General features: G+C 39.2%; 1 protein-coding gene across 1 annotated transcript; it reads left to right on the plus strand.

The window, feature by feature from the left end:
- On the plus strand, positions 1 to 22,953 carry LOC117995662 (succinate dehydrogenase [ubiquinone] flavoprotein subunit, mitochondrial-like). Its single transcript, XM_069508915.1, has 12 exons — positions 1 to 44; positions 1,220 to 1,411; positions 1,958 to 2,031; positions 7,506 to 7,678; positions 10,888 to 11,046; positions 15,636 to 15,793; positions 16,480 to 16,644; positions 17,154 to 17,353; positions 18,448 to 18,639; positions 20,652 to 20,796; positions 21,121 to 21,356; positions 22,801 to 22,953. The coding sequence occupies exons 1-12, from the start codon at positions 14 to 16 to the stop codon at positions 22,951 to 22,953; spliced, it is 1,878 nt and encodes a 625-aa protein (XP_069365016.1). The 5' UTR covers positions 1 to 13.
- The last annotated feature ends 4,412 nt before the right edge of the window (positions 22,954 to 27,365 follow it).

Here is a 27,365-nt window from a genome sequence, read left to right on the forward strand (position 1 = left end):
TTTCCGTATACTTATGAAGAATAATACCCGCCTGATTCTTAGTGGTATGTCTTAACTTTTAATGTCTTAGATCGGTTACCATCAAAATGAAAATGGGCAGACAGTTGACATGAGAAGTGTTTATCAGACCAATCAAATTATAGGTACTAGATGATGTGAAAAAGGATTTTAGAAGATTGTCTGGTGGGTCGGCCGTGGCTAGCTAGCACCCAACTGGCAAAGCCGTGGCACCAAGCTTAGCGTTCCTGAGCGAAACCAATAAGGGGTTTGGGTGTAATAAAAACTGCCACTGCCTTCCAAGCTTTGGCATAAACGCTCTCATACTTGACCATATTTTTGAGTTAACATCTCTTTGGAGATGCACGACCGGGATCAAACCCCCGACCTCCCGAAAAGGAGGCCAACGTCTTAACCACCAGGCATGACTGCTCATATATTACCAGGGGCAGATTATACCTAAGACAAACTAGGCACGTGCCTAGGGGCGCAAGGTTACGAAGGGGCGCGCGCGATCATGTAGAGTTCAATTACCTGGCCTACCTAATTATCCCTACTACGTAAATTATCTTGGAGTGACCGAAACTGCTTCTTCTTTAATATAGCAAAGTGTCATGACGTGATGTTCTTCACTCGTTCACATAAATAGTATAATCATTAATCACCAACAACCAGTTATGCAATGAGACGATTTCGCGTTCTTTTGAAATAAGTTAGTGAATTTTTTAATATGGCTTTATGGTGGGGCGTCGTATGAGGTGCTTGCCTAGGGCGCTCTCGACATTTGATCCGTCTGTGTATATTACTATTAATTTTATTAGTGTTACACAATGAATGAATATTTATTTACCGGAATTATTACATTTTGACTCAAATGGAGTCCTGGCCCCTAACCTAGGAGATCCCGTATCTTAGGGGCCAGTGCCTTCCCATACTGTATAGTGGTTGAATTTAAACTTAATTATGTAGTAACAAATACAACGGTTGTGTGTTTGTGTAAGTATGTGTGTGTGTGTACCTATGTGTGTTGCTATGTGTGTGCTAGTGAGCGTGTTCGTGCGTGCCTGTGTCTGTTTTAGGATCATGATATTTTGTGTAATGTATGTATTCAGTAGATTTTCTGTTTCCTCGTCATTATAATATTCAGATATGCGGTTTTTTAAAGATTTTTTAAGACCATGCTTCCTTAAATGCGAATAATAATGTAACAATGATAACGCAGTGCCAAGGCGGAATGGTTCATACACCATCACGCATCACCAACATGATTGCCTGGTGATAGGCGCAGGCGGCGCAGGCTTGCGCGCGGCCATCGGTCTCGCCCAGGAAAAATTCTCCGTTGCATTGGTCAGCAAATTGTTCCCTACTCGGTCGCATACTATTGCTGCGCAGGGTGGTATGAATGCTTCGATCGGTAAGATTTTCCCCTATTTTTAATTTTATTTTTTTATCTTACTAGCTTATGCTCGCGACTTCGTCCGCGTGGAATTTTCAAACCCCTATTTCACCTCTATAGGGGTTGAATTTTCAAAAATCCTTTCTTAGCGGATGCCTACGATATATGGATTGGATCTAGCATGCCAAATTTCAGCCTGATCCGTTCAGTAGTTTGAGCTGTGCGTTGATTGATCAGTCAATCTGATTTTTTTGATAAAAAGTAGCCTATGTCCTTCCTCGGGATGTAAGCTAACTTTGTTTCAAATTTCATCAATAATCAGACAGACACACTCGCATTTATAATAGTATGGATTTTATTTTTACACGTGACGAACACGCAACTGAAGCCATGTTTTTCAATACATAAAATTCCAATCGACAAACGCAGTAGATACGGGCTCATTAAAACTAATAAGTATGACAGCGTGGGTGTGATTCCCTGTACCATTGTACGACTCATTTTATACCCCGATTGTCAATTCAAATGTCATGTTATTTTGTACAAAAGTTTCCTTTTACACAGGTAGTATGCATGAAGATGATTGGCGATGGCACTTCTACGACACTGTCAAGGGCTCAGATTGGCTCGGCGATCAGGTAAGGAAGTAACTATTTTAATGATTACGTAATAACTGTCTAATATTACTTATCGATCTTCTTCTTCTTTGTCGTTACAACAAGTAATAGACACGTTATAATTTTCTTATGACTCTAACATCCAAATACATTGTATGAAGTACAAGCTTGCTGTTCTCTATCTACACTAATATTATAAAGAGGAAAACTTTGTTTGTTTGTTTGTACTGAATAGGCTCAAAAACTACTGGACCGATTTTAAAAATTCTTTCACCATTCGAAAGCTACATTATCCACGAGTAACATAGGCTATATTTTATTTTGAAAAAAAATAGGGTTCCGTAAGATATTTGGGTTTTTCGGACACAAGGTGTAAAAAATCAACCAGAAAAGTTACTTATTTTGCGTACGCTGCCTAAACTATAAAAGATAGAACCATAAAATGTTGTAATTAATTGTAGATCTTATAAATATCTACAAAAAAGTCCGCGACACCCTATACCCATCTATGTCGAGTGAGGCACAGCAACCATTTTTTTATTTAAAAATCTTGAATTTTTTTTGGACTACATTTAAACGCGTTTATTTTACTCATGCTATTAATCCTTATCAAAATATCAGATTTCATCACTAAGAACAGTTTATGGAGATAATATTTGGTCTTTGAATGATTAAAATTGGACGTTTGGTTTTGAAGTTATGGCGAAATTAAAATATTACGATTTCTGCTGCACGGCCCGTTGTATTTATTATATTATATAAAGAGGTAATGTCGTTAAGTTTGTTTGTAGGGGGTAATCTTTAGAACTACTGAACCGATTTTAAAAATTCTTTCACCAGTAGAAAGCTACATTATTCCTGAGTGACATAGGCTATACAGGATCTTTAAAAACCTAAATCTACGCGGGCGAAGCCGCGGGGATCAGCTAGTATTATATAAAAATGAATCGCTGAATGTGTTGCTTTTCTTTGAATTTTTCAAAACCGTTTCTTAGCTGACACCTAGGTCCTAGAAAGAACCTACCTTCCAAATTTCAAGTTTGTAGGCTTTATAGTTTCCGAGATTTCGTGATTAGTCAGTCAGTGAGTGGTATTTCTCTTTTATATATTATTTAGATTAAATTTTGATAAAATTTGTTAAAAAAAATTCATTATGACACTATTTTGATATGAAAAGATTGCAAAGTAATGTTATGAAATATTTTTTTTTCATTACGATACAGTTTTGACCTTTTCATGGCTCTGGATTCTGGATTTTCAAAGTTCAAACCATGTCGGAAAGTAAATAAATAATTTAAATAAGTTAGGAAATATGTTTAGATAAAGTAAGTAGTGTATACACATATAACTATATACATACATAATTAGGTATTAAAACACTTGTGTGATACTATCAAAAAACTCACACCTCGTGTTTTAATACCACCCATTATGCAACAGTTTAATAACTACTATAACGAACTGCTATACCTACAGTGGCGTGCACAGGAGTTCAAGCCAGGGTATGCATTTAGGTATGAACTTATTTTACGGCAGGTTATAATGAAAAATAAGCATTGATTTATTACAATGAGGGTAAGCAGTGCGTTTATGCTTCTATAAGCTGCACGCCACTGTATACCTACCTGTTATTCAAGGCTTGTTAGTGCGTGGTAGAAATTTAGAATACCCATTTTCATAAACCATTTGACAGGGTTGTTACATTAAGAAACAGAAAATGGCAAGATCGGGTCTAGATATTTTGGTAAATGTTAATTGGGCGTGTGCCAGAGGCGGATTAAAAGTTTAGAGCGCCATAGGCAAGCATTTCATAGGCGCCCCTCTAGCAGCCACATTAAAAAAAATAACTAACTAACTAACTTCGAAAGAACGATAAATCGTGTATAGTCCCCGACATGTTGAGATGGCAATCGGGGTATGAGGCGGGGGGACGCCCCGTTCACACTCAGCCGCACTGGGTTAGCGCGGGGACTGTGAGGGTGTTTGCGTTTCCTCCTCGAGTGCCATCTCGACCTGTAACGTATTATAATTGCAAAGCTGGTAGTTGGTGATTATACTAAGTGAACAACTGAAGACTTCACACTTTGCTATAATAGAGAAGCCTCTTCTCTCTCCCCAAGATTTTGCATGGAAACCTAACTCTACATGATCGCACGCGCCCCTTTAATTTTTTTAAAAATTCAGATACAAATTAGCCCTTGACTGCAATCTCACCTGGTGGTAAGTGATGATGCAGTCTAAGATGATAGCGGGCTAACCTGGAAGGGGTATGGCAGTTTTTATTAAACCCATACCCCTTTGGTTTCTACACGGCATCGTACCGGAACGCTAAATCGCTTGGTGGCACGGCTTTGCCGGTATGGTGATAACTAGCCACGACCGAAGCCTCCCACCAGACCAGACCATAAATTTAGAAATTATGAAATTCCAAACGCCTGCCAGGAATCGAACCCTCCCCCTATTGAGACCACAGCGCTCACCACTGCGCCAGGGAGGTCGTCGCCCCTTTGTAATCTCGCACCCCTAGGCACGTGCCTAGTTTGCCTTAGGGATAATCCGCCGCTGACTTGATCCCTAGACTTTTTGATGTGTGTTATCCGTACCAATATTATGTATAGTACGCGACATGTCGATATGGCAATCGCAGTGGCGTGCACAGGGTTTGAAGTTAGGGTAGGCATTAGTTAGGTGAAAACCTGTTTACTGGCAGGTCATAATGAAAAATATGCATTGAGCCATTACAACTGGGGTAAGCACTGCATTTATGCCTTTATGACCTGCACGCCACTGGGCAATCGGGGAGAGAACACCCCGCACACCCGCACTGCCCCCGCCCTAACCCGATGCTGTCGAGCGCGAGTGACGTGCAGGTTTGCGGAGCGACCCCCCGCCTTATACCCCGATAGGCCATCTCGACCTGTCGCGGACTGTAGGTACATCAGCGGTGATAGCCTAGACCCGTCCTCGCCCTTTATGCAATTTTGATGAAAGGAATAAGCTTATATCCGGGGATGGATATAGGCAATTTTTTCTCCCGAAAAAAAAGAGCTCTACGCGATTTTTATTAAAGCCAAATTCAGATGGATGATTTTGCGGGTCTCAATTATTATTTGATAGCTTTGATCCTCCATACAGGCTATTTTTAATCCAAAAAATGAAAAAGTTCTTACAGTCTGCTCTGTTGAGCTATCGAGGCTCTATTATATACCTATAGGGTGTAACCATAACGCTGGCAAAAACGGAGACAGGTGACAGTACCTACTGATAATTAGGTACTGATATGATACCACAAAAAACGTGAAAAATAATATTTAAAAATCCTATAATAATTATTGTGTAAAGGTTTACGTTATACTGCAAATAAAACATCTGACTGAGGTCAACAAAGATTAGTGAAATTTCACCTTTCGTATTGTCGGTAAAGTAGAATCCAACAGACAGACATAAACACTTGGTCAATACGGGAAGACACAAAAGAGCTTATATACAGAGAGCTCACAATTTACGAAATGAAAGACTTGTCACTTTCACCTTTAGTTAAAAGTGTTATTGGTTGCCAAGAAGTACTGTGTAGGTAAACCGGGATGGAGACGCACCGTTACCAAGTAGTACTCTGTCGGTAAACCGGGATGGAGACGCACCGTTACCAAGGAGTACTGTGTAGGTAAACCAGGATGGAGACGCACGGTTACCAAAGAGTACTGTGTAGGTAAACCGGGATGGAGACGCACCGTTACTAAGGAGTACTGTGTAGGTAAACCGGGATGGAGACGCACCGTTACCAAGGAGTACTGTGTAGGTAAACCAGGATGGAGATGCACGGTTACCAAAGAGTACTGTGTAGGTAAACTGGGATATAGACGTACCAGGGAGTAATGTGTAGGTAAACCGGGATATAGACGCACGGTTACCAGGGAGTACTGTGTGCTGGACTATAGTTTATGCTAGCGAGTAGCGACTAGTAATGTTTTCATTCAGGGATGCTGTTCCCTTTTATACTTTTGTTTTGGCATGGGTTCTCTAGGAAAGAGTAGATTTTTACCCACTTGGAGAAAGCAGATGGTCGTCCCGTTCGCAACGCTCGCCCATCGCAGGAATTCTAAAAAGTTTTGTGAATTCCGTTCCGAGTTTCCGGATTGTCTCTTCGGACAAAGCGAGTGCACGCTCACCCGTTATGCAGTGGATGTCCCAATCAATGGTACAAAATTTGAAAGCGGGCGAGCTTTTGTCATTGCAACGGGTTGTGCCTGGACCCTCGATTTTGTATAGTGTGACGCGCTGTAGAAGATTAAATTGTTACACGATGCGGAGCAGTGCGACCCGCCATAATGACATGTGTGAGCCTTTAGAATATTTGGGTACATTTACTTCAACTCATCTTGGCGCGCGGCTCTATGTGTGCGTGTTTTTGTAAATATGCAGCTTCTTTGCAGCTTTGATTTGTGCGACAGTGACACAGCAGATGTCGTCCTTGTCACGCACACGCAGTCACTGTATCTATACGAGCTTCACGCACACTTGGAGCCGCTCGCCAAGATGAGTAATTGAAGTATCTGTACCTACTTACTTTGAGTTATTTCTTGTTACCACTGGGCCCGGGCCTACTGGGCCTTAGGGCAATTCCGCCACTGCGTACAAAATGACTTCTCACGTGCCGACTTCTCAGGCGCCATTTCAACTCTATGGGTCAACTGTCACCTATAAACTGTCATAAAATAATATAAATAATTAAATATAAAAATAAGGACTAAAATCGTACTTTTACGTAAATTCCATATAACGCGTTAAATTTTACGGTTGCAAAAATTCTCTCAAATGAGAGAAATTTTGAAAATCCACCTCTAAGGAGGTCACATAGGAGATGAAAGTTTTATGAGAGTTTTCTTGTTTTTCATTTATCTTGAAAAATGACGAACTCTCGAATTTTTTTAATTTTTTTAAAGAATATTAGCCATGTTAAATGACCGATATTCCCCTTTCCTCTCCAACTAAGCGTGAGGTTTGTGCTAGGAGTAGGTACGACAATAGTGCAACGGGCGGGGTTTGAACCGTCGACCTTTCGGTTTTCAGGCCATTCCTTTACCGGTTGAGCAATTGAGGCTCTTTAAAATTGAAATTGACCTGCATACAGTCTGTTTACCTCTTGCCGTCGAGGGTGAACAGCAATTTTTATCATTTTAGAGAATGATAAGACGGACAGATAGAATCGATCTGTCTGTCCGTCTGTCGTGACTGTCAAGAAAACCTAAACCCCGTTGATCTATCATCATGAAATTTAGCAGGTAGGTCGGTCTTATAGCACAAGTAAAGAAAGAAATAAGTATATTCTTGAAAAAAAAAAAAAAAATTCCAATAACCGTAATTTGTGGTTAAATCACGTTAAGTGTCTGGAAATACTTACATGACATGATTTCTAAAACTATTCTGAAGAAAATATCCTGAGGTTAGGTCCTGATCTACTGACCTAATCAGATTTTTTGAACTTTTTTGTTCAGGATTCCATCCAGTACCTGACTCAGAACGCGCCCAACTGCGTTTTTGAGCTAGAAAACATGGGAATGCCCTTCTCAAGAACCAAAGATGGGAAGATCTATCAGAGATCCTTTGGAGGAGGTACTATTAAGAACGGGAAATCCATTGCAAAGCGGACCTGCGCTGTGGCTGATCGGTAAGTAGATACCTCTAAGTATAGTCCGCGACAGGTCGAGATGGCAATTGGGGTATGAGGTGGGGGGACGCACGTCACCCGCGTGTGCGGGGCGTTCCATCCCCGATTTTCATCTCGACCTGTCGCGTACTTTACCTGTAATTTAACTGCCTCCTTGGTCTAAACTATAAAATATGATACCTAAGCATATTGTTCGACTGCGGTTGACGAAGTCCCAAGTTCGATTCTCGGGTGGGGCCAAAAATAGGTAGGTGCAAAATTCTTATTATGAAGTTGGCGGTGTTTCACCCTCGTGCTTCGAAGAGCACGCAAAGACGTCGGCCATGCGCTTGATGTCTCTCCGGTTCCGTTGAGCTATGAGAGTGAGGGAATAGACAGTGCACCTGCGATTGCGCGCACACATTATCTTTTTTAGGGTTTCGTACCTCAAAAGGAAAAACGGAACCCTTATAGAATCACTTTGTTGTCTGTCTGTCTGTCTGTCTGTCTGTCGGTATGTCAAGAAACCTACAGGGTACTTCCCGTTGACCTAGAATCATGAAATTTGGCAGGTAGGTAGGTCTTATAGCCGACATTAGGGGAAAAATCTGAAAACCGTGAATTAGTGATTACCTCACACAAAAAAATTTAATTGTGGTCATGAACTAAATAAATAAAAAAATAACCTTTTATTTGGGACCATAGCGCACAGTACAAAACACAACAACACCAGACAAACGTACATAAACAAAACAAAACATAAAAACACAACAAAAAACTAAAAACTAACAACAAAAAATTAGTATTTTCCATTCCGAAGTAAGATAACTATATCAAGTGGGGTATCATATGAAAGGGCTTCACCTGTGCAATTCACGTGTGATTTTTATGCATCATAGTTTTTGAATTATCGTGCAAAATGTCGAAAAAACACGACTGTGGTTCGGAACCCTCGTTGCGCGAGCCTGACTCGCACTTGGCCGGTTTTTTTGGTTTACCGTATGTTAGGTAGGTAATAGTATCCGTAGAGTCAGGTGCATTGGCGACAATCAAACCTACTGGCAAGTTCTTACACAGGCTAAGGTGAAGCGTGTTTGCCTAGATTCTAGAGTGTCTCTTATACCTACCTACCAGCTATTCACACTTGATTTGAACCTACCAATATTCAAAGTGGACCGGAAAACCGAAGTTGGAACAGCATTCGGAAGTGTCAAATACTTACGTAAATTTATTCGCATCGTAAATTTGCACTGCCATCTGTTGTGAACTTTTGCAATAAGCATGTTTTTTCCTGGAACCCTAGTAGGTAGGTAGCAATGCGCCGCGCCGGTTCGTTTGAATTGCGAGGAGAGAATCAACCAGGAAAATACGCACTAGTACACTGAGCTGACGATAGATGGCGCTTGTAATATATTTCAGGGAACATCGCTTATTTTTCAGGAAAATACAAACTTACAAAATTACTAAATAACTTGATTGTTGTAACAATAATTGTACGTCAAGAAGCAGTTCATTATTTTCTTAAATACCCAACATTGATAAATTTTCATGCTGTCTCTCACTAGTAGTAGAATCAAAAAGCATTCGCATTTTTCTTCTTATACCCCTATGGACCCTATGGTAGCCTATTTCCGGCTAGCTAGCTCATTTAGTTTCTAATAGGTGGCGCTTTACATATTTTTGAACGTGTTGCAAAATGTCTTCATTCTTAGATTCATTTTTAACCGACTTCCAAAAAGGAGCTGGTCTCATTTCAGCCGGTTTTTTTTTAAATGATGAATACGTATATTCACCTAATAATAATTAATTATAGAATGAGAAACAAATTCACCAAAACGCCAACTCAAATCTTTTTCTCTAGAGGTAGGACTCAAGCGCCATCTCCACGGGCGAGGGAATATTACTATCGTCGGCGATAGTACCTATCGCCCTTCATCAGCGGGTCATCTCCGTTTGGTCGAATCGACCAGACGGGGGTACGGGCCTCGAGGCTTTGCCTCCTTACCCGGGGTGGAGATTGGCCGAGTTGTAACAAAATTTACGTGGAGATGGCGCCTCAAATACCTAATTAAATTCCGTCAAAAGCATGGCATGACCACAGCCGACACTGTTTCGATATTCGATCCCACTGCTGCCCCGCGCCGTACCTACCACATGGAACTCGTGTGGTAAGTCAGCAACAAAGCTAGGTATGCACCCGTCTAGGGTTGCCAGGTCGCCAAACCTAACAGCCGGACAGACCAGCCAGTTTGGCCGGACATTTGAGTAGAAAGGCCGGGCACCCTACATTATTGAGGATTTTGTGTCTTAGTATTAATAGGTACGACAAAAAAATTATATGTAAAATCAAGCTTATTTTATTATTGTCATAAATCTTGTTGTCAGGCAGCACTGCCGCCTGCGGGAGCGAGCGACAGTCGACTCGCCTGCGCTCGGCCACGGTCGTTTGCGAAATGTAAAAAGCCTAACAAAAGCCGGACAAGCCGGAAACCGTTTATTTTGGCCGGACACGCAATCAAAAAGCCTACCTATGTCCGGCTTTATCCGGACGCCTGGCAACCCTACACCCGTCCATAGTCACTTGTACTGGCGCCGTGGCGGGTACAATCCTCGCTGATGGCGGTAGGTAGTACCGCCCCTTCGTAACAGAATGAATATGGTTCTAATGCCCGTTTTACTCTTAAACTTTTGTTTATAGCTGCAGACGCGTGCCGTGTACCGACAGACGCCTTATTCACGTCTAAAGATAGCTATGTATACGAATGCTGATCGAGCACGGCCTGTCTGTTGGCGACTGCACGGGTAGCGACGGCCTACAATACTATATACCTCTAAATACGTTTATTTTAAATACACAGTGCACTCCAAACCATCGAAGCTTGGCTGATTATAATAAAATAATAATTTTTATTTATTTATTAATTATATAATAATTATTAAGATGTAGGTAATCATTCGCACCAGTATTTTTAACATAACTTGACAATAATTTTAATAGATGGCGCTGTTAATATTGTAAAACTGTCGGAAATATGTCGCCAGGTCGTAGTTCGGGGCGAACCACTAGTTATTTATCAAAAAAATATTTTGTCTGCCACGGCACCTGTCTGGTACAATCCAATGTCCATAGATATCTATAATCTAAGAACCTGAGCTGCCATACGCAGGCAGTTTGACTATTTGAGCAGCTCCTTATCAACTGCTCGCTCTCAAAGAAAAAAATCTTACAGAACGGGACACGCCCTTCTCCACACGCTATACGGGTATTGCACGAAGTATAAGAGCAACATTGATCTCTTCGACGAGTTTTTCGTGATAGATTTGCTGTTGCAAGAGGGAGCTGTGGTGGGTGCTCTCGCCATGGATATGGATGACAGTAGTCTGCACAGGTGTGATACTAAATTTTAAAAGATTTTAATTATTGTTGAAGATTTGTTCGTAATGTTGTCTTTCCAATTTTCGACCAAAGTATAGCAGGTACCTTCTAGGCGCTAGGACTTCGAGGTTGCGACTAACTGCACTTTCTCCAGGATGTGTCCAACGGGCGTCGCGAGAGAGGCACCGGCGTACGTTCTTTAGAGTTCCCGGAGCCTCTCAATAACGCGCTGAGGAGGGCCACCGAGGGGGTTTTAGTGGGTAAAAATCCCACATAACCCGATTGGGTATCTTTAGAAGATTTCCCCCTCGAAAAAAAAAAGGTACCTCCTAAAGGTCACCGTATCGTGCTAACTTTATTTATATAACTAGGAATATGACGGTACCATTCGGCCCAAATGAGTACAGGTACTGGAAACATGCAGAAAACTGGACAAAACTTGGACTCTCCCTCGTATTCTATATTCGGTAGCTGTATATAATATGTCCTATTGTACTGTTTTTTCTTATAAATACTTAATATTGTAAAGGAACAGGATAAGTATCAATAGGTTCCATCAACCAACGGGTTTGCTCGTTTGGCCCAAAGAACAATCATTATTTTCCTACTTTATATTTATGTAGGAAGGTGATGATAGCTCTTGGCTCAAATGAGTGCAGCTACTGGAAAAATGCAGAAAGCTGGACAAAACTTGGACTCTCCCTCGTATTCTATATTCGGTAGCTGTATATAATTATGTCCTTTTGTAATGTTTTTCTATATATACTTAATGTTGTATAGGAACAGGATAAGTATCAAAAGGTTCCATCAACCAGCGGGTTTGCTCGTTTGGCCCACTCAGCCATCATAACATTTCTACTTTATATTTATGTAGGAATGTGATGATAGCTCTCGGCTCAAATGAGTGCAGCTACTGGAAACATGCAGAAAGCTGGACAAAACTTGGACTCTCCCTCGTATTCTATATTCGGTAGCTGTATATATGTCCTATTGTACTGTTTTTCTTATAAATACTTAATATTGTAAAGGAACAGGATAAGTATCAATAGGTTCCATCAACCAACGGGTTTGCTCGTTTGGCCCAAAGAACAATCATTATTTTCCTACTTTATATTTATGTAGGAAGGTGATGATAGCTCTTGGCTCAAATGAGTGCAGCTACTGGAAAAATGCAGAAAGCTGGACAAAACTTGGACTCTCCCTCGTATTCTATATTCGGTAGCTGTACATAATTATGTCTTTTTCTACTTTTTTTCTTTTAAATACTTAATATTGTATAGGAACAGGATAAGTATCAATAGGTTCCATCAACCAACGGGTTTGCTCGTTTGGCCCCGATAGACATCATGACATACCTACTTTATATTTATGTAGGAATGTGATGATAGCTCTCGGCTCAAATGAGTGCAGCTACTGGAAACATGCAGAAAGCTGGACAAAACTTGGACTCTCCCTCGTATTCTATATTCGGTAGCTGTATATACGTCCTATTGTACTGTTTTTCTTATATATACTTAATGTTGTATAGGAACAGGATAAGTATCAATAGGTTCCATCAACCAACGGGTTTGCTCGTTTGGCCCAAAGAACAATCATTATTTTCCTACTTTATATTTATGTAGGAAGGTGATGATAGCTCTTGGCCCAAATGAGTGCAGCTACTGAAACATGCAGAAAGCTAGACAAAACTTGGACTCTCCCTCGTATTCTATATTCGGTAGCTGTATATAATTATGTCCTTTTGTAATGTTTTTCTATATATACTTAATGTTGTATAGGAACAGGATAAGTATCAAAAGGTTCCATCAACCAGCGGGTTTGCTCGTTTGGCCCACTCAGCCATCATTACATTTCTACTTTATATTTATGTAGGAATGTGATGATAGCTCTCGGCTCAAATGAGTGCAGCTACTGGAAACATGCAGAAAGCTGGACAAAACTTGGACTCTCCCTCGTATTCTATATTCGGTAGCTGTATATATGTCCTATTGTACTGTTTTTCTTATAAATACTTAATATTGTAAAGGAACAGGATAAGTATCAATAGGTTCCATCAACCAACGGGTTTGCTCGTTTGGCCCAAAGAACAATCATTATTTTCCTACTTTATATTTATGTAGGAAGGTGATGATAGCTCTTGGCTCAAATGAGTGCAGCTACTGGAAAAATGCAGAAAGCTGGACAAAACTTGGACTCTCCCTCGTATTCTATATTCGGTAGCTGTATATAATTATGTCTTTTTCTACTGTTTTTCTTTTAAATACTTAATATTGTATAGGAACAGGATAAGTATCAATAGGTTCCATCAACCAACGGGTTTGCTCGTTTGGCCCCGATAGACATCATGACATACCTACTTTATATTTATGTAGGAATGTGATGATAGCTCTCGGCTCAAATGAGTGCAGCTACTGGAAACATGCAGAAAGCTGGACAAAACTTAGACTCTCCCTCGTATTCTATATTCGGTAGCTGTATATAATTATGTCCTATTGTACTGTTTTTCTTTTAAATACTTAATATTGTATAGGAACAGGATAAGTATCAATAGGTTCCATCAACCAACGGGTTTGCTCGTTTGGCCCAAAGAACAATCATTATTTTCCTACTTTATATTTATGTAGGAATGTGATGATAGCTCTCGGCTCAAATGAGTGCAGCTACTGGAAACATGCAGAAAGCTGGACAAAACTTGGACTCTCCCTCGTATTCTATATTCGGTAGCTGTATATATGTCCTATTGTACTGTTTTTCTTATAAATACTTAATATTGTAAAGGAACAGGATAAGTATCAATAGGTTCCATCAACCAACGGGTTTGCTCGTTTGGCCCAAAGAACAATCATTATTTTCCTACTTTATATTTATGTAGGAAGGTGATGATAGCTCTTGGCTCAAATGAGTGCAGCTACTGGAAAAATGCAGAAAGCTGGACAAAACTTGGACTCTCCCTCGTATTCTATATTCGGTAGCTGTATATAATTATGTCTTTTTCTACTGTTTTTCTTTTAAATACTTAATATTGTATAGGAACAGGAATCAATCAACGGGTTTGCTCGTTTGGTTCAGTTTGTCATCATTACTTTCCTACTTAATATTTATGTAGGAAGGTGATGATAGCTCTCGGCCCAAATGAGTGCAGCTACTGGAAACATGCAGAAAGCTGGACAATCACTTGGACTTTCGCTCATATTCTATATTCGGTTGCTCTATAAATATCCTATTGTACTGTTTTTCTTATATATACTTAATTAATGTTGTATAGGAACAGGGTAAGTAATAGTATCAATAGGTTCCATCAATCAACGGGTTTGCTCGTTTGGTTCAGTTTGTCATCATTACTTTCCTACTTAATATTTATGTAGGAAGGTGATGATAGCTCTCGGCTCAAATGAGTGCAGGTACTGGAAACATGCAGAAAGCTGGACAACCACTTGGACTCTCGCTCATATTCTATATTCGGTTGCTCTATAAATATCCTATTGTACTGTTTTTCTTATATATACTTAACTAATGTTGTATAATAACAGGATAAGTATCAATAGGTTCCATCAATCAACGGTTTTGCTCGTTTGGTTCAGTTTGTCATCATCACTTTCCTACTTAATATTTATGTAGGAAGGTGATGATAGCTCTCGGCTCAAATGAGTGCAGCTACTGGAAACATGCAGAAAGCTGGACAACCACTTGGACTCTTGCTCATATTCTATATTCGGTTGCTCTATAAATATCCTATTGTACTGTTTTTCTTATATATACTTAATTAAAGTTGTATAGAAACAGGATAAGTATCAATAGGTTCCATCAACCAACGGGTTTGCTCGGTTGGTTCAGTTGTCATCATCACTTTCCTACTTAATATTTATGTAGGAAGGTGATGATAGCTCTCGGCTCAAATGAGTGCAGCTACTGGAAACATGCAAAAACTGTACAGAAGCTTGAAATCTCCCGCGTAAGATGTTGATCCAAGTCGGTAACTGGATGGGTGATCGATTTTGGAGGTCTAAATTTGGCATTTTCATTTTTTTCGTGCCTCCGAGAGCACATTAAGCCGTCGGTCCCGGTTATCATCACTAACATCATTCTGATAATATCTATTTGTAAAACCTAAGAAACGAAATATCGTTCTCTTAGTGAGTTGTATGTGGAAGGATCTGGGAACCCACCGCATTATTATCCTAAGAGAACTCCTGCCATTATGTGATTAATGGTAAGTACACACGACCCTCAGCAATGAAGAATCAGTACCTACCCTTATTATAAATGCGAAAGTGTGTTTGTTTGTTGGTTTGTCCTTCAATCACGCGCAACGGTGCAACGGATTGACGTGATTTTTTGCATGGGTAATGGGTATATATAAAGACCTGCAGAGTGACATAGGCTTTTTATTCCGGAAAATCAAAGAGCTTCTACGGGATTTTTATAAGCCTAAATTCACGCGGAAGAAGTGGCGGGCATCATCTAGTACGACTATAAAGAGAGAAGGTTTCCCGTTGTATGCACTGTGCACCCTTTGTGTGTCTGGGCAAGTGTGTATCCACCTTAATAGGTACTTTTGCATGGAGTGAGAAGTGTAATCTTAATTTGGTATTTCTTGTATAGATTTCAGGCTAAGAACACTGTGATAGCGACGGGCGGCTATCCGCGGATGTACTTTTCGTGTACAGCGGCTCACACTTGCACCGGCGACGGCGGCGCCATGTGCTCTCGAGTGGGCATCCCTCTTCAGGACCTCGAGTTCATACAGTTTCATCCTACTGGTAATATTAACCTCAATATATAAAACGAACCTAGCCTACCCTATGTGGTAGCCTAGAGAAGCTGTGGTAGCCTAGTGGTTAGGACGTCCGCCTTCCAATCGGAGGTCGGGGGTTCGCAAAGGTCGCGGGGGACACTGCCCGGCAAATCGTTTTGCAGGGCAGTGTCGGACTATCGAATTTGTCGGATTATAGAGTACTGCCTAAGACCCCTATAGTCCGGAATTTTTTACAAAAGAGTACCTTGTAATCCGACAAATTACGATTTAGGCGTCCTTAAATATCGCATTTTTCTTTAATTGTCAGTGTTTTGTGCTTTCGCTTCTGAGCTTGTGACGTCATTACTACTGTACGAATACATAATACACAATACATAAACAGAAAACAATGAACACACGCTAGACCACTCGGCTATCTTCTTCAAACTTCAAATTCAAACTAAGCAATCAGAATCGCATCGAGCACAATAGTGTAGAGTAGAGTAATAGTGTAGAGCACAAATGTTCAATCATGCATTAACGAAGATTGTCATGTCGGATTACAGGGGGTGCCGGATTAGACAGGGGCCGGATTACCGGGGGTCCACTGTATATAAGTCCACATATTATGTACATATTGTGACGGGCAAGTAGGTATGCATGGCCCGACACGCACTTGATCTTGATTCTATGTTGATGTGTGATTTGTAGGCATGTACGGTTCTGGCTGTCTCATGACGGAAGGTTGCCGGGGCGAAGGTGGCTACATCGTCAATAGCGAAGGTGTACGTTTCATGGAAAAGTACGCTCCCAAAGCCAAGGACCTTGCCAGTCGCGATGTCGTCTCCAGATCCATTGCTACGGAAATCCGTCAAGGTATTATATTAATTGTCTGCCAATCCGCACTTGGCCCCTTCTCACTCTCTGAGAAGAGACCTGTGCTCTGTAGTGAGCCGACGATGGGTTGACCATGATTATGTTGATGATGATGATATACTTATTGATTTTCACAGCTTTTTAGGGTTTCGTAGCCAAAAGGTGCCAACGGGACCCTATTATAAGCCTCCGCTGTAATTTGGCAGAAAGGTAGGTCTTATGGCAGACATGAAGGGAAAAATCTGAAAACCGTGAATTTGTGGCTACATCCCAAGAAAAAAATTAAAATATGTTCATGAACAAATATTGCTATTTTCAAAGTAAGATTACTTTATCAAATGGAGTATCACATGAAAGGGTTTTACTTGTACATTCTAAAACAGATTTATTTTTATTTTTAGACAATAGTTTTTGATTTATCGTGCAAAATGTCGATAAAATACGATTGTAGTACGGAACCCTCAGTGCGCGAGTCTGACTCGCACTTGCCCTTTTTTTTTAAATTCCAGGCAGAGGTGTAGGTCCGAAGAAAGATCACGTGTACCTACAACTACACCACCTCCCAGCGGAAGTGATAAGTGAGCGTCTACCTGGTATTGCAGAGACAGCGTGGACCTTTACTGGGGTTGATGTGTACACACAGCCTGTACCTATTGTGCCCACCGTCCATTATACTATGGGCGGCATACCCATTAATTGGAAAGGAGAGGTATACCATACCTACAACCCGTTTACTAAAAGATTGTACCTGGCGTCGATTAAAAATTAAAAACTCAACAAGTGACAGACAAAAATTCGTAGTACGTATGTTCGCATCTTTGTCACCTTAGATGAATCTCTATGTTTGTCTCTGATACACGTACTACGAATTTTTGTCTGCCACTTGTTGAGTTTTTAAGTAATTGTTTTAAATTTTTTTTTAATTTTTGATCGACGTCAGGTCCAATCTTTTAGTAAACGGGTTATAATTTTAGAGCCTCAATAGCTCAACCGGTATAGGAGTGGACTGAAAACCGAAAGGTCGACGGTTCAAATCCCGCCCGTTGCACTATTGTCGTACCTACTCCTAGCACAAGCCTGACGCTTAATTGGAGAGGAAAGGGGAACATTAGTCATTTAATATGGCTAATATTCTTTTAAAAAAAAAAAAAAAAAATTGGAATTTTATTATTCGATGATAATGTAAGCGTTTAAAGAAAAGCGAAAGCCAAAGAAAAATTCCATCGCTATATGGTAAAGAATTAATTAATAAAATAAAAATAAACTATAAACATAAGGCAGCCAAATTAAACCTTGAAATATAATGAAAGTATCTTAAATTTAACAGGTATTTTCTTTTATTTATCTTTTAATAACGCAAAACACCACAATTTTAATTAATCGCATACTGAGTTTATGGCGTTGTGCGTCCAAATGAGGATAAGGCTTGGATGAGGAGCGTTCTGCGCATGATTTAGGTTTTTAAAAATCCCGTGGGAACTCTTTAATTTTTCGGGATGGAATGTCACTCTCCAGGTTCTCAACTATACCCATGCAAATATCACGTCAATCCGTTGCTCCGTTGTAAAGTGATTGAACGACAAACCAATAAACCAACAATCAAACACACTTTCGCATTCATAATATTATTATGGGTAGTGATTTGTTAAAATGCATACCTATAACTCCGAAATGTTAAAGGTGCGTGCTCGAGATCGAACCTTTGACCTTCCGAATCAGAGGTGGACCTCTGAACCACTAGGCTAACACGAGCAAGGCAGTAGATAGCGAGTAAATTATATTTTATAAATTATGTCGTTTCAGGCACTTAGGTTCAACGGTTCAGATATCGTTATTAAAGGTCTCCACTCAGCTGGTGAAGCGGTCAGCAACTGCCATGGCGCGAATCGTCTTGGAGCAAATTCCATCCTTGATGTGGTCGTCTTCGGCAAATCTATTGGTCTTAACATCCCAAAAGTTGCCAAGCCGGGCGATAAACAACCAAAACTGAAGGATGTAAGTATATTTCGAATTGGGATGATGACTATGTCAAAATTAAATTATTTCTTAGGAACTATTAAATTCCAAAATTTGTAAATTCCACGATCGCTGTTATTTTTAACCGACTTCAAAAAAGGAGGAGGTTCTCAATTCGTCGGAATCTTTTTTTTTTTTTATGTATGTTCCCCGATTACTCGAAAACGCCTAGACCGATTTTGAAAATTCTTTTTTTGTTTGAAAGGGTATACTTCAAAGTTGGTCCCATTTCAATTTGGTGAAGATCTGATGAACATCTTCGAAGATAGATACTGGAACTCCTCAACGGATAAGAGTAAATTGCTCGCGATCAGTGTAATTAATAGCTTAGTAAACAGTAGACTTTTAACCAGTCATAGCATAATTCCATGGGGCCACTAAAAATTGTGAAATAAAAAAAAATTACAAAAAAAATAAAAACCGACTTCGTTACACAAACACTAAAAATTGAAAAATAATTTAATTTATTACCGAATATATTATGTATACAAGAGTTAATATAGTTCCATAATAATATTTTTTGGGGTCGGTGCCAATGCGGTGCCATGGTGGAGTCCCATAAAAATATGAAGTCTAGACGATTCGCGCTGCTAAAGCTAATTGGCACCGGCACCAAAAAGTATTATTATGGAACTATATTAACTCTTGTATATGTAATATATTCGGTAAAAAAAAAAAAAAAGATTCCGACGAATTGAGAACCTCCTCCTTTTTTTGAAGTCGGTTAATAAATTAAATTATTTTTCAATTTTTAGTGTTTGTGTAACGAAGTCGGTTTTTATTTTTTTTGTAAATTTTTTTAAGTTTGCTCACCCATAGAGATAGTATACATTCATCTAAGTTGCTAATCATTTTAAATTATCGATATAACTAAAAAAAGTACGTCAAAATGGGTTGAATAGGTATGACTTCTAAACTTTCGATTGCAAAGTCGTATTAATAAATTTCCGAACAAGCCGGATTCCGATAAGGCTTCAGTACCATAGATCACATCCATACGCTGCGGCAGGTTATTCAGAAGACTGAAGAGTATAATCGGCCACTTTGCTTGGCGTTCGTGGACTATGAGAAAGCTTTCGATTCGGTGGAAACTTGGGCTGTGTTGAGGTCTTTACAGAGATGCCGGATCGACTACCGGTACCTATATCCAAGCTCTGAAGTGTTTGTACGAAAACGCCACCATGTCAGCCCGTATACAGGACCAGACTACGAGACTAATCCAATTGCAACGGGGAGTTCGACAAGGAGATGTAATCTCCCCGAAGCTCTTTACTGCAGCTTTGGAAGTCATCTTTAAGCTTCTGGGTTGGAACGGACTTGGCATTAACATCAACGGCGAGTACATCACTCACCTTCGATTTGCCGATGGCATAGTCGTTATTGCAAAGACTCTGGAAGACCTAAATACAATTCTCAATGACCATAGCAGAGCTTCTCAGCAGGTGGGCCTAAAAACGAACATGAGTAAGACGAAAATCATGTCTAATGCTTATGTCCGGCCCCACCCAGTAATTGTTGAGAGCTCTGCACTCGAAATTGTAGATGAGACCTAGGACACACAATACAGTTGGGTAGGTCCAATTTCGAGAAAGAGGTCAGCCGCCGAATCCAACTAAGTTGGGCAGTCAAAGCAAGACCAAAGTCTTCGAACAGTGCGTGTTGCCAGTGATGACATATGGATCCGAGACATGATCGCTAACTATTGGGCCTCATAAGAAAGCTCAGAGTCACTCAACGGGCGATGGACAGAGCTATGCTTGGAGTTTCTCTACGTGATCAAATCAGAAATGAGGAGATCCGTAGGAGAAGTAGAGTAACCGACATAGCTCAACGGATTGCGTAGCTGAAGTGGCAATGGGCAGGGCACATAGTTCGTAAAACCGATAGACGTTGGGGTCCCAAGGTGCTAGAATGGCGACCTCGCACCGGAAGACGCAGTCGTGGACGTCTATCGGTTGATGATGATGATGATGATGATTAATAAATTTCAGAATATCTGTGATGAAAGCTTGGATAATCTGGAGACGGTGCGTTCAGCCAAGGGGTCGACGCCAGTTCACGAGCTGAGAGCCAAGATGCGGGCTACCATGCAGAACAAGTGCGGTGTCTTCAGAGACAAGAAGCTACTGTCCGAAGGTAAAGAAAGCCTAGGGGTTAAGATGTTGGCTTCCCATATTCGGGATTCGATCCTGGGCACTAACAACTCACAAACTGTCACTTTTTGTAATTAGGTAGGTATGTGCATTCATCATCGTCATCATCATCGTTATAAGGGTACTGATTCCATCCGAACAAAGCCTGGGTGGATCACTTGGTTATGACAAAATAATTGTATAAGTATAACTAACTAACTAGGTGCGGGTGAGCGCGGGTGACGTGGGATCGTGCGGGGCATCCCCCCGCCTTATACCCCGATTGCCATCTCAACCTGTCGCGAACTATACTTTTCTGATATTACAGCCAACACCGAAATCCAGAAATGGTACCAGTGTTTCAAAGACATCAGAATAACGGATCCGCGTAAGAACTGGAACAGCGACTTGGTCGAAGCGCTGGAACTGCAGAATATGCTGCTGACTGCTGTACAGGTGGTAGCTTGCGCTCTGAACAGGACAGAGAGCCGCGGAGCGCACTTTAGAGATGATTTCCCTAAGAGAGAAGATGAGATGGACTACAGCAAAGACACTAAGGGACAGGTAACCTATACTATCTTATACTATTTTTAGGGTTCCATACCTCAAAAGGAAAAACGGAACTCTTAGATCCACTTTGTTGTCTATCTGTCTGTCTTTCTGTCTGTCGGTCTGTCAAGAAACCTACAGGATACTTCCGTTTTCTACGTTGACCTAGAATCATGAAATTTGGTAGGTAGGTAGGTCTTATAGCAGACATTAGGTGGAAAAATCTGAAAACCGTGCGTTCATGATTACATCACACAAAAAAATTAAATTGTGGTCATAAACTAAAAATTATTATTTTCAGTAATCGAAGTAAGATAACTATATCAAGTGGGGTATCATAAGAAAGGGCTTCACCTGTGCATTCTAAATAGATTTTTATTTATTTTTATGCATCATAGTTTTCGAATTACCTATCGTGCAAAATGTCGAAAAAATACGACTGTAGCACGGAACCCTCGTTGCGCGAGCCTGGCTTGCACTTTTTATTTTTTTATTTTATTGAACCACCAACAGAATCATACAAAAAAATATTATAAGCGCGAAAGTGTTTATTTTTTGGTGTGTTAGATTAGTTTGTCTTTCAATCACGCCGCAACGGAGCAACGGATCAACGTGATTATTTGCATGGGTATAGTTCAAGATCTGGAGAGTGCATAGGTTACTTTTTATCCTGGAAAATCAAAGAGTTCCCACGGGAATGTCAAACACCTTAATCCACGCGAACTAAGTCGTAGGCATCATCAGGCAGGAAAATATGTGTTTGTTATCTGCTACATTTTCACGTCCCATCTGTTTTACCGATATTTCTGTATAAGTCCCGCAAATTGCTAATGCGCGTGGCCACTATTTTAATGACGTCAGCACTAGACTGAAGTTTCGAGCTGATGGTATATTTTTACTTAAATATTCATCAAATGACGTCAACATGACGTCATTTCGATGTTAATGAGACAAGGTTCCAGCGCAATAGCAATTTGCGGGACGTATACAGAAATATGTGTCAACTTTTGACAATCAAGGAATATATTGCGGTGACTCGTGTGTACCCCCTACACACGAGTCACCGCAAGTCAGCCAGGTCGCCAAACGTAATAGCCGGACAGACTAGCCAGTTTGGCCGGACATTTGGGTAGAAAGGCACCCTATACATTATTGAGGATTTTGTATTAACAGGTACGACAATTTTTTTTAATGTAAAATCAAGCTTTTTTTATTATTGTCATAAACCTTGTTGTCAGGCGGCACTGCCGCCTGCGGGAGCGACCGACAGTCGACTCGGCCACGCTCGTTTGCGAAATGTAAAAAGCCTAACAAAAGCCGGACACCGTTTATTTTGGCCGGACACGCAATCAAAAAGCCTACATATGTTCGGCTTTATCCGGATGCCTGGCAACCCTACTCGTGTGGTATCAGGATTACCGAATTCGGCCTACAGTAAATTGTTGATATTCCTTTGCAGACCGCAAAACCGATTGAAAAACATTGGAGAAAGCACAGTCTGTCTTCGGTAGACTTGAAGAGCGGAAAAGTGAGCATATCCTATCGGCCCGTCATAGACAAAACCCTGAATAATGAGGTGCAAACTATCCCACCCGTACCGAGAGTCTATTAAATTTGTTATTGTTAATGTGAATTTCTACTGTAATGCACTTTAGTTCTTTATAAGTAGAATACATTTTAAAAGTGATTTATCTATCTTTCCAATAGGTACTATCTACATTTAATAGGTACATTATACATGCCTCACACCCGGCTTTACTCACGTGTAACTTAGTCGATGTTAGCCCGACTAGTTAAATTTAATACAATACTAAAAGCTGGAGGTACTAAAAAGAAAGAAAGAAAGAAAAACGTTTATTTTTTCAAGCTGTACCACACATTACCAGTTAGACCTGGCGCCTCTAATACTTGAGTAGTAAAGTCAAAAGACCTCAAGTAGAAGAAGCGCCGGAATAAAGTATGTCATGTGTGGCACAACCCGAAAAAAAAGAGTATACTACTGAATAATGTACCTACCATTTTTTTTTATAGCCGTATAATTAAGGTGCAGGCTGCACGAGAGGCGGCTAAAGTGACTGTACGGTTGTGGTTAAACTTTGGCCATCACACACTAGAGGCACACGTCAGGATTTGTTAAATCTAACCTTAGGGCGGTTTCAGACTAGCGTATTATACGCGCGTATGAGCTCGTTTTTGGAAGCGCATGTAGGTTTCAGACTAGCGTATTATACGCGTGTTATATTACGATAAAATTGGACACATAATTATTATGCTAAAATTCATCTAATCATAAACTTGGGAGTCCGAAATGAATATTTGTTGTGATATTTAAAACAGAATCGTTATTCCGTTTCCGGATTCAATATCAATGTACGGAAAGAGTATGGTTTAAGTGGTCTTTTCTTGTATGTTGTTTAATTTAATATTTAGGAATGTGACAATACGATAAATAATATTATGTGAATTGTCAATACTGGTAACTAATTATTCATCGTAAATTAAATACTGTCAATGTACTAAGAGTGACATTATACTAAGCTATTGTCAACATGCAGTTGGCAATAGCTATTATGGGAAATAATAATGTTGTGTAAACTGACAATTTAAGTCGCTTATTATTATTGTAAATTATTAATACGTAGACCATCAATGTCACTGATTTTATTATTGTAAATTGGGTGTGTCAACATACCTTTTGTCAACAAACCTAAAATAAATAATGATTAATATTAAGATCATGTGATAGTCGATATCCGCCTTGTTTGCGATGGCAGTGTTATAAAAGTACCCTACCTCGACAGAGAGGGGACAGTCTTGTATGGACAGCCCAGAGCAAACACAGCGGACCTTACTGAAGTTAAGTATTCTTATATTGTATTATAATGTAATGTAATAATTTGCCTTTTATAGATTACCTGTTGTAACTGTGTACCAAATATGTACCTACTACTTTACTCAACGTTCTAATGTTTTAAAAGATGTGTGTTATGGAGTTTCTTTGCCCTTTCTTCTCCATGACTAAACACCTTAGCGAAATGGGTGGTAGATTCATTTTAATATAAATAGATCAATGCTGAACAAATACAATTCAGTTAATATTCGACTTGGTTGGTTTTACTTCTGTATTTATCACCTACCCTCTTCTGCTATTTATTTTATACATTGAGATAAAAGTAAACACTAGGTTGTTAGCTTCTAATTATTATAGAAGCCTGTTTAGATGATTAAGATTCTTACTTTGAAATAATACAGCAGATGCTTTGCTTGATTTTTAATTACTTAGTATTTGGCCTTACCTGACAAATAATTGATAAATGATAACTTTCATTAGTAATCATTGGATTTAATTTATCATCACTATTAAAGCCCACTGTCTTAACTTCTCTTCTTTTTATCTAAATTTGTCATCAGAAGTGGGATACGATATGGCTTTGCCTGATCATAATACTAATACTTTTCAAATGCTTTCAGCAATCGTGGATACGGCTTCTCCTCGAAGCGACAGGCTACCGCCTGTCGTCGGTGGCACTTGATGTTGGTGCCCGATGATCCCAAAGCGAGGGGCAACTCTGTTGTCAGTGGCACTTGGTGCTGGTGTGGCATCGCCGGTTGAAACGTCGCGTCGTTGAGCAAGCTAAGTACAATTTTTGTGCGTTGTGTGTGAAGAAAAGTGTAAATTTAAAACCACGATTTTGTGGTATAGTTTATATGAAAAAAGTTTCTGTGAGGTGAATCAGAGAAGATTTTTAATTAGTTAGATAAACCACGTGTTGTGGTATAATTTATTTAGATAAGAATAAATCTAGTTGGAGGTCAGATTAGCCGAACGGTTTTTGATAAAGTATATGTAAATGTGAAATCATTTAGAAAGTTATGATATACCGAAACAATAATAATAATCAAATCAGTAGGTTTGCTTTTGAGAAATTGCATCGTACTTACAACTCGAAACTTGAAGAAATTACCTTATTCTGATTTATGTAACTTAAACATAAACTATATTTATTTATTTATTTTGCTTCTTAAAATAACTCAACCATTTTTCTTCTCTTAAAACAACACAAAAGAGATGGTCCATTCAAGTAACTTTTATTATTTAACTAAATTACTTTTTTAGCAACGTAAGGCGGATTACCTGCTCAAGATTTTTTCTGTTTAGTAATGCTATCAGAACATTTTAATTTTATAAATACCTACGTTACGTGTTATCAATTTATTCTTGTTTTGAGTTGGTTTGATGTACATACACTACACTTGTTTATAAGACATAATCAACAAAAACATATTCTCTTCTACTCTAATTTTGGTCTGACGTCTAGCTATTCTAGTTTTTATGACAGTAACATTGACATTGAATCATTGAATATCGTTTTGTGAATGAAGCAATCTTATATTTTTTTATGTCGGTACTTTTGTTGCCGCTGTTCATTTAAGTTCACTGGCTGCATTTTTCTATTTTCCTATGTACTTCGGGAACGAAGTACTTATCAAGATGGCCGAATTGTAATAAAACATACTAATAATTTATGCTAAATGACAGAAGCAGAACAGAGAAAAAAAAAAAGAAAAAAAAGAAGAAAAAAAATTTTTGGCATATGATACAAAATGTTAAGACTCCCAATGGGACAAAATGTTAAGACTCACTATGTGACAAATGTTAAGACTCCCAATGGGACAAAATGTTAAGACTCACTATGTGACAAAATGTTAAGACTCCCAATGGGACAAAATGTTAAGACTCACTATGTGACAAAATGTTAAGACTCCCAATGGGACAAAATGTTAAGACTCACTATGTGACAAAATGTTAAGACTCCCAATGGGACAAAATGTTAAGACTCACTATGTGACAAATGTTAAGACTCCCAATGGGACAAAATGTTAAGACTCACTATGTGACAAAATGTTAAGACTCCCAATGGGACAATTTTTTTTTTTCTTTTCTTTCTGTTTTTACCTATGTACTTCGGGAGCGAAGTACTTGTCAGTATGGCCGTGTTATATTACGATAAAATTGGACACATAATTATTATGCTAAAATTCATCTAATCATAAACTTGGGAGTCCGAAATGAATATTTGTTGTGATATTTAAAACAGAATCGTTATTCCGTTTCCGGATTCAATATCAATGTACGGAAAGAGTATGGTTTAAGTGGTCTTTTCTTGTATGTTGTTTAATTTAATATTTAGGAATGTGACAATACGATAAATAATATTATGTGAATTGTCAATACTGGTAACTAATTATTCATCGTAAATTAAATACTGTCAATGTACTAAGAGTGACATTATACTAAGCTATTGTCAACATGCAGTTGGCAATAGCTATTATGGGAAATAATAATGTTGTGTAAACTGACAATTTAAGTCGCTTATTATTATTGTAAATTATTAATACGTAGACCATCAATGTCACTGATTTTATTATTGTAAATTGGGTGTGTCAACATACCTTTTGTCAACAAACCTAAAATAAATAATGATTAATATTAAGATCATGTGATAGTCGATATCCGCCTTGTTTGCGATGGCAGTGTTATAAAAGTACCCTACCTCGACAGAGAGGGGACAGTCTTGTATGGACAGCCCAGAGCAAACACAGCGGACCTTACTGAAGTTAAGTATTCTTATATTGTATTATAATGTAATGTAATAATTTGCCTTTTATAGATTACCTGTTGTAACTGTGTACCAAATATGTACCTACTACTTTACTCAACGTTCTAATGTTTTAAAAGATGTGTGTTATGGAGTTTCTTTGCCCTTTCTTCTCCATGACTAAACACCTTAGCGAAATGGGTGGTAGATTCATTTTAATATAAATAGATCAATGCTGAACAAATACAATTCAGTTAATATTCGACTTGGTTGGTTTTACTTCTGTATTTATCACCTACCCTCTTCTGCTATTTATTTTATACATTGAGATAAAAGTAAACACTAGGTTGTTAGCTTCTAATTATTATAGAAGCCTGTTTAGATGATTAAGATTCTTACTTTGAAATAATACAGCAGATGCTTT

Source organism: Maniola hyperantus, chromosome Z (genome assembly GCF_902806685.2).
Source record: "Maniola hyperantus chromosome Z, iAphHyp1.2, whole genome shotgun sequence".
NCBI lineage: Eukaryota > Metazoa > Arthropoda > Insecta > Lepidoptera > Nymphalidae > Maniola > Maniola hyperantus.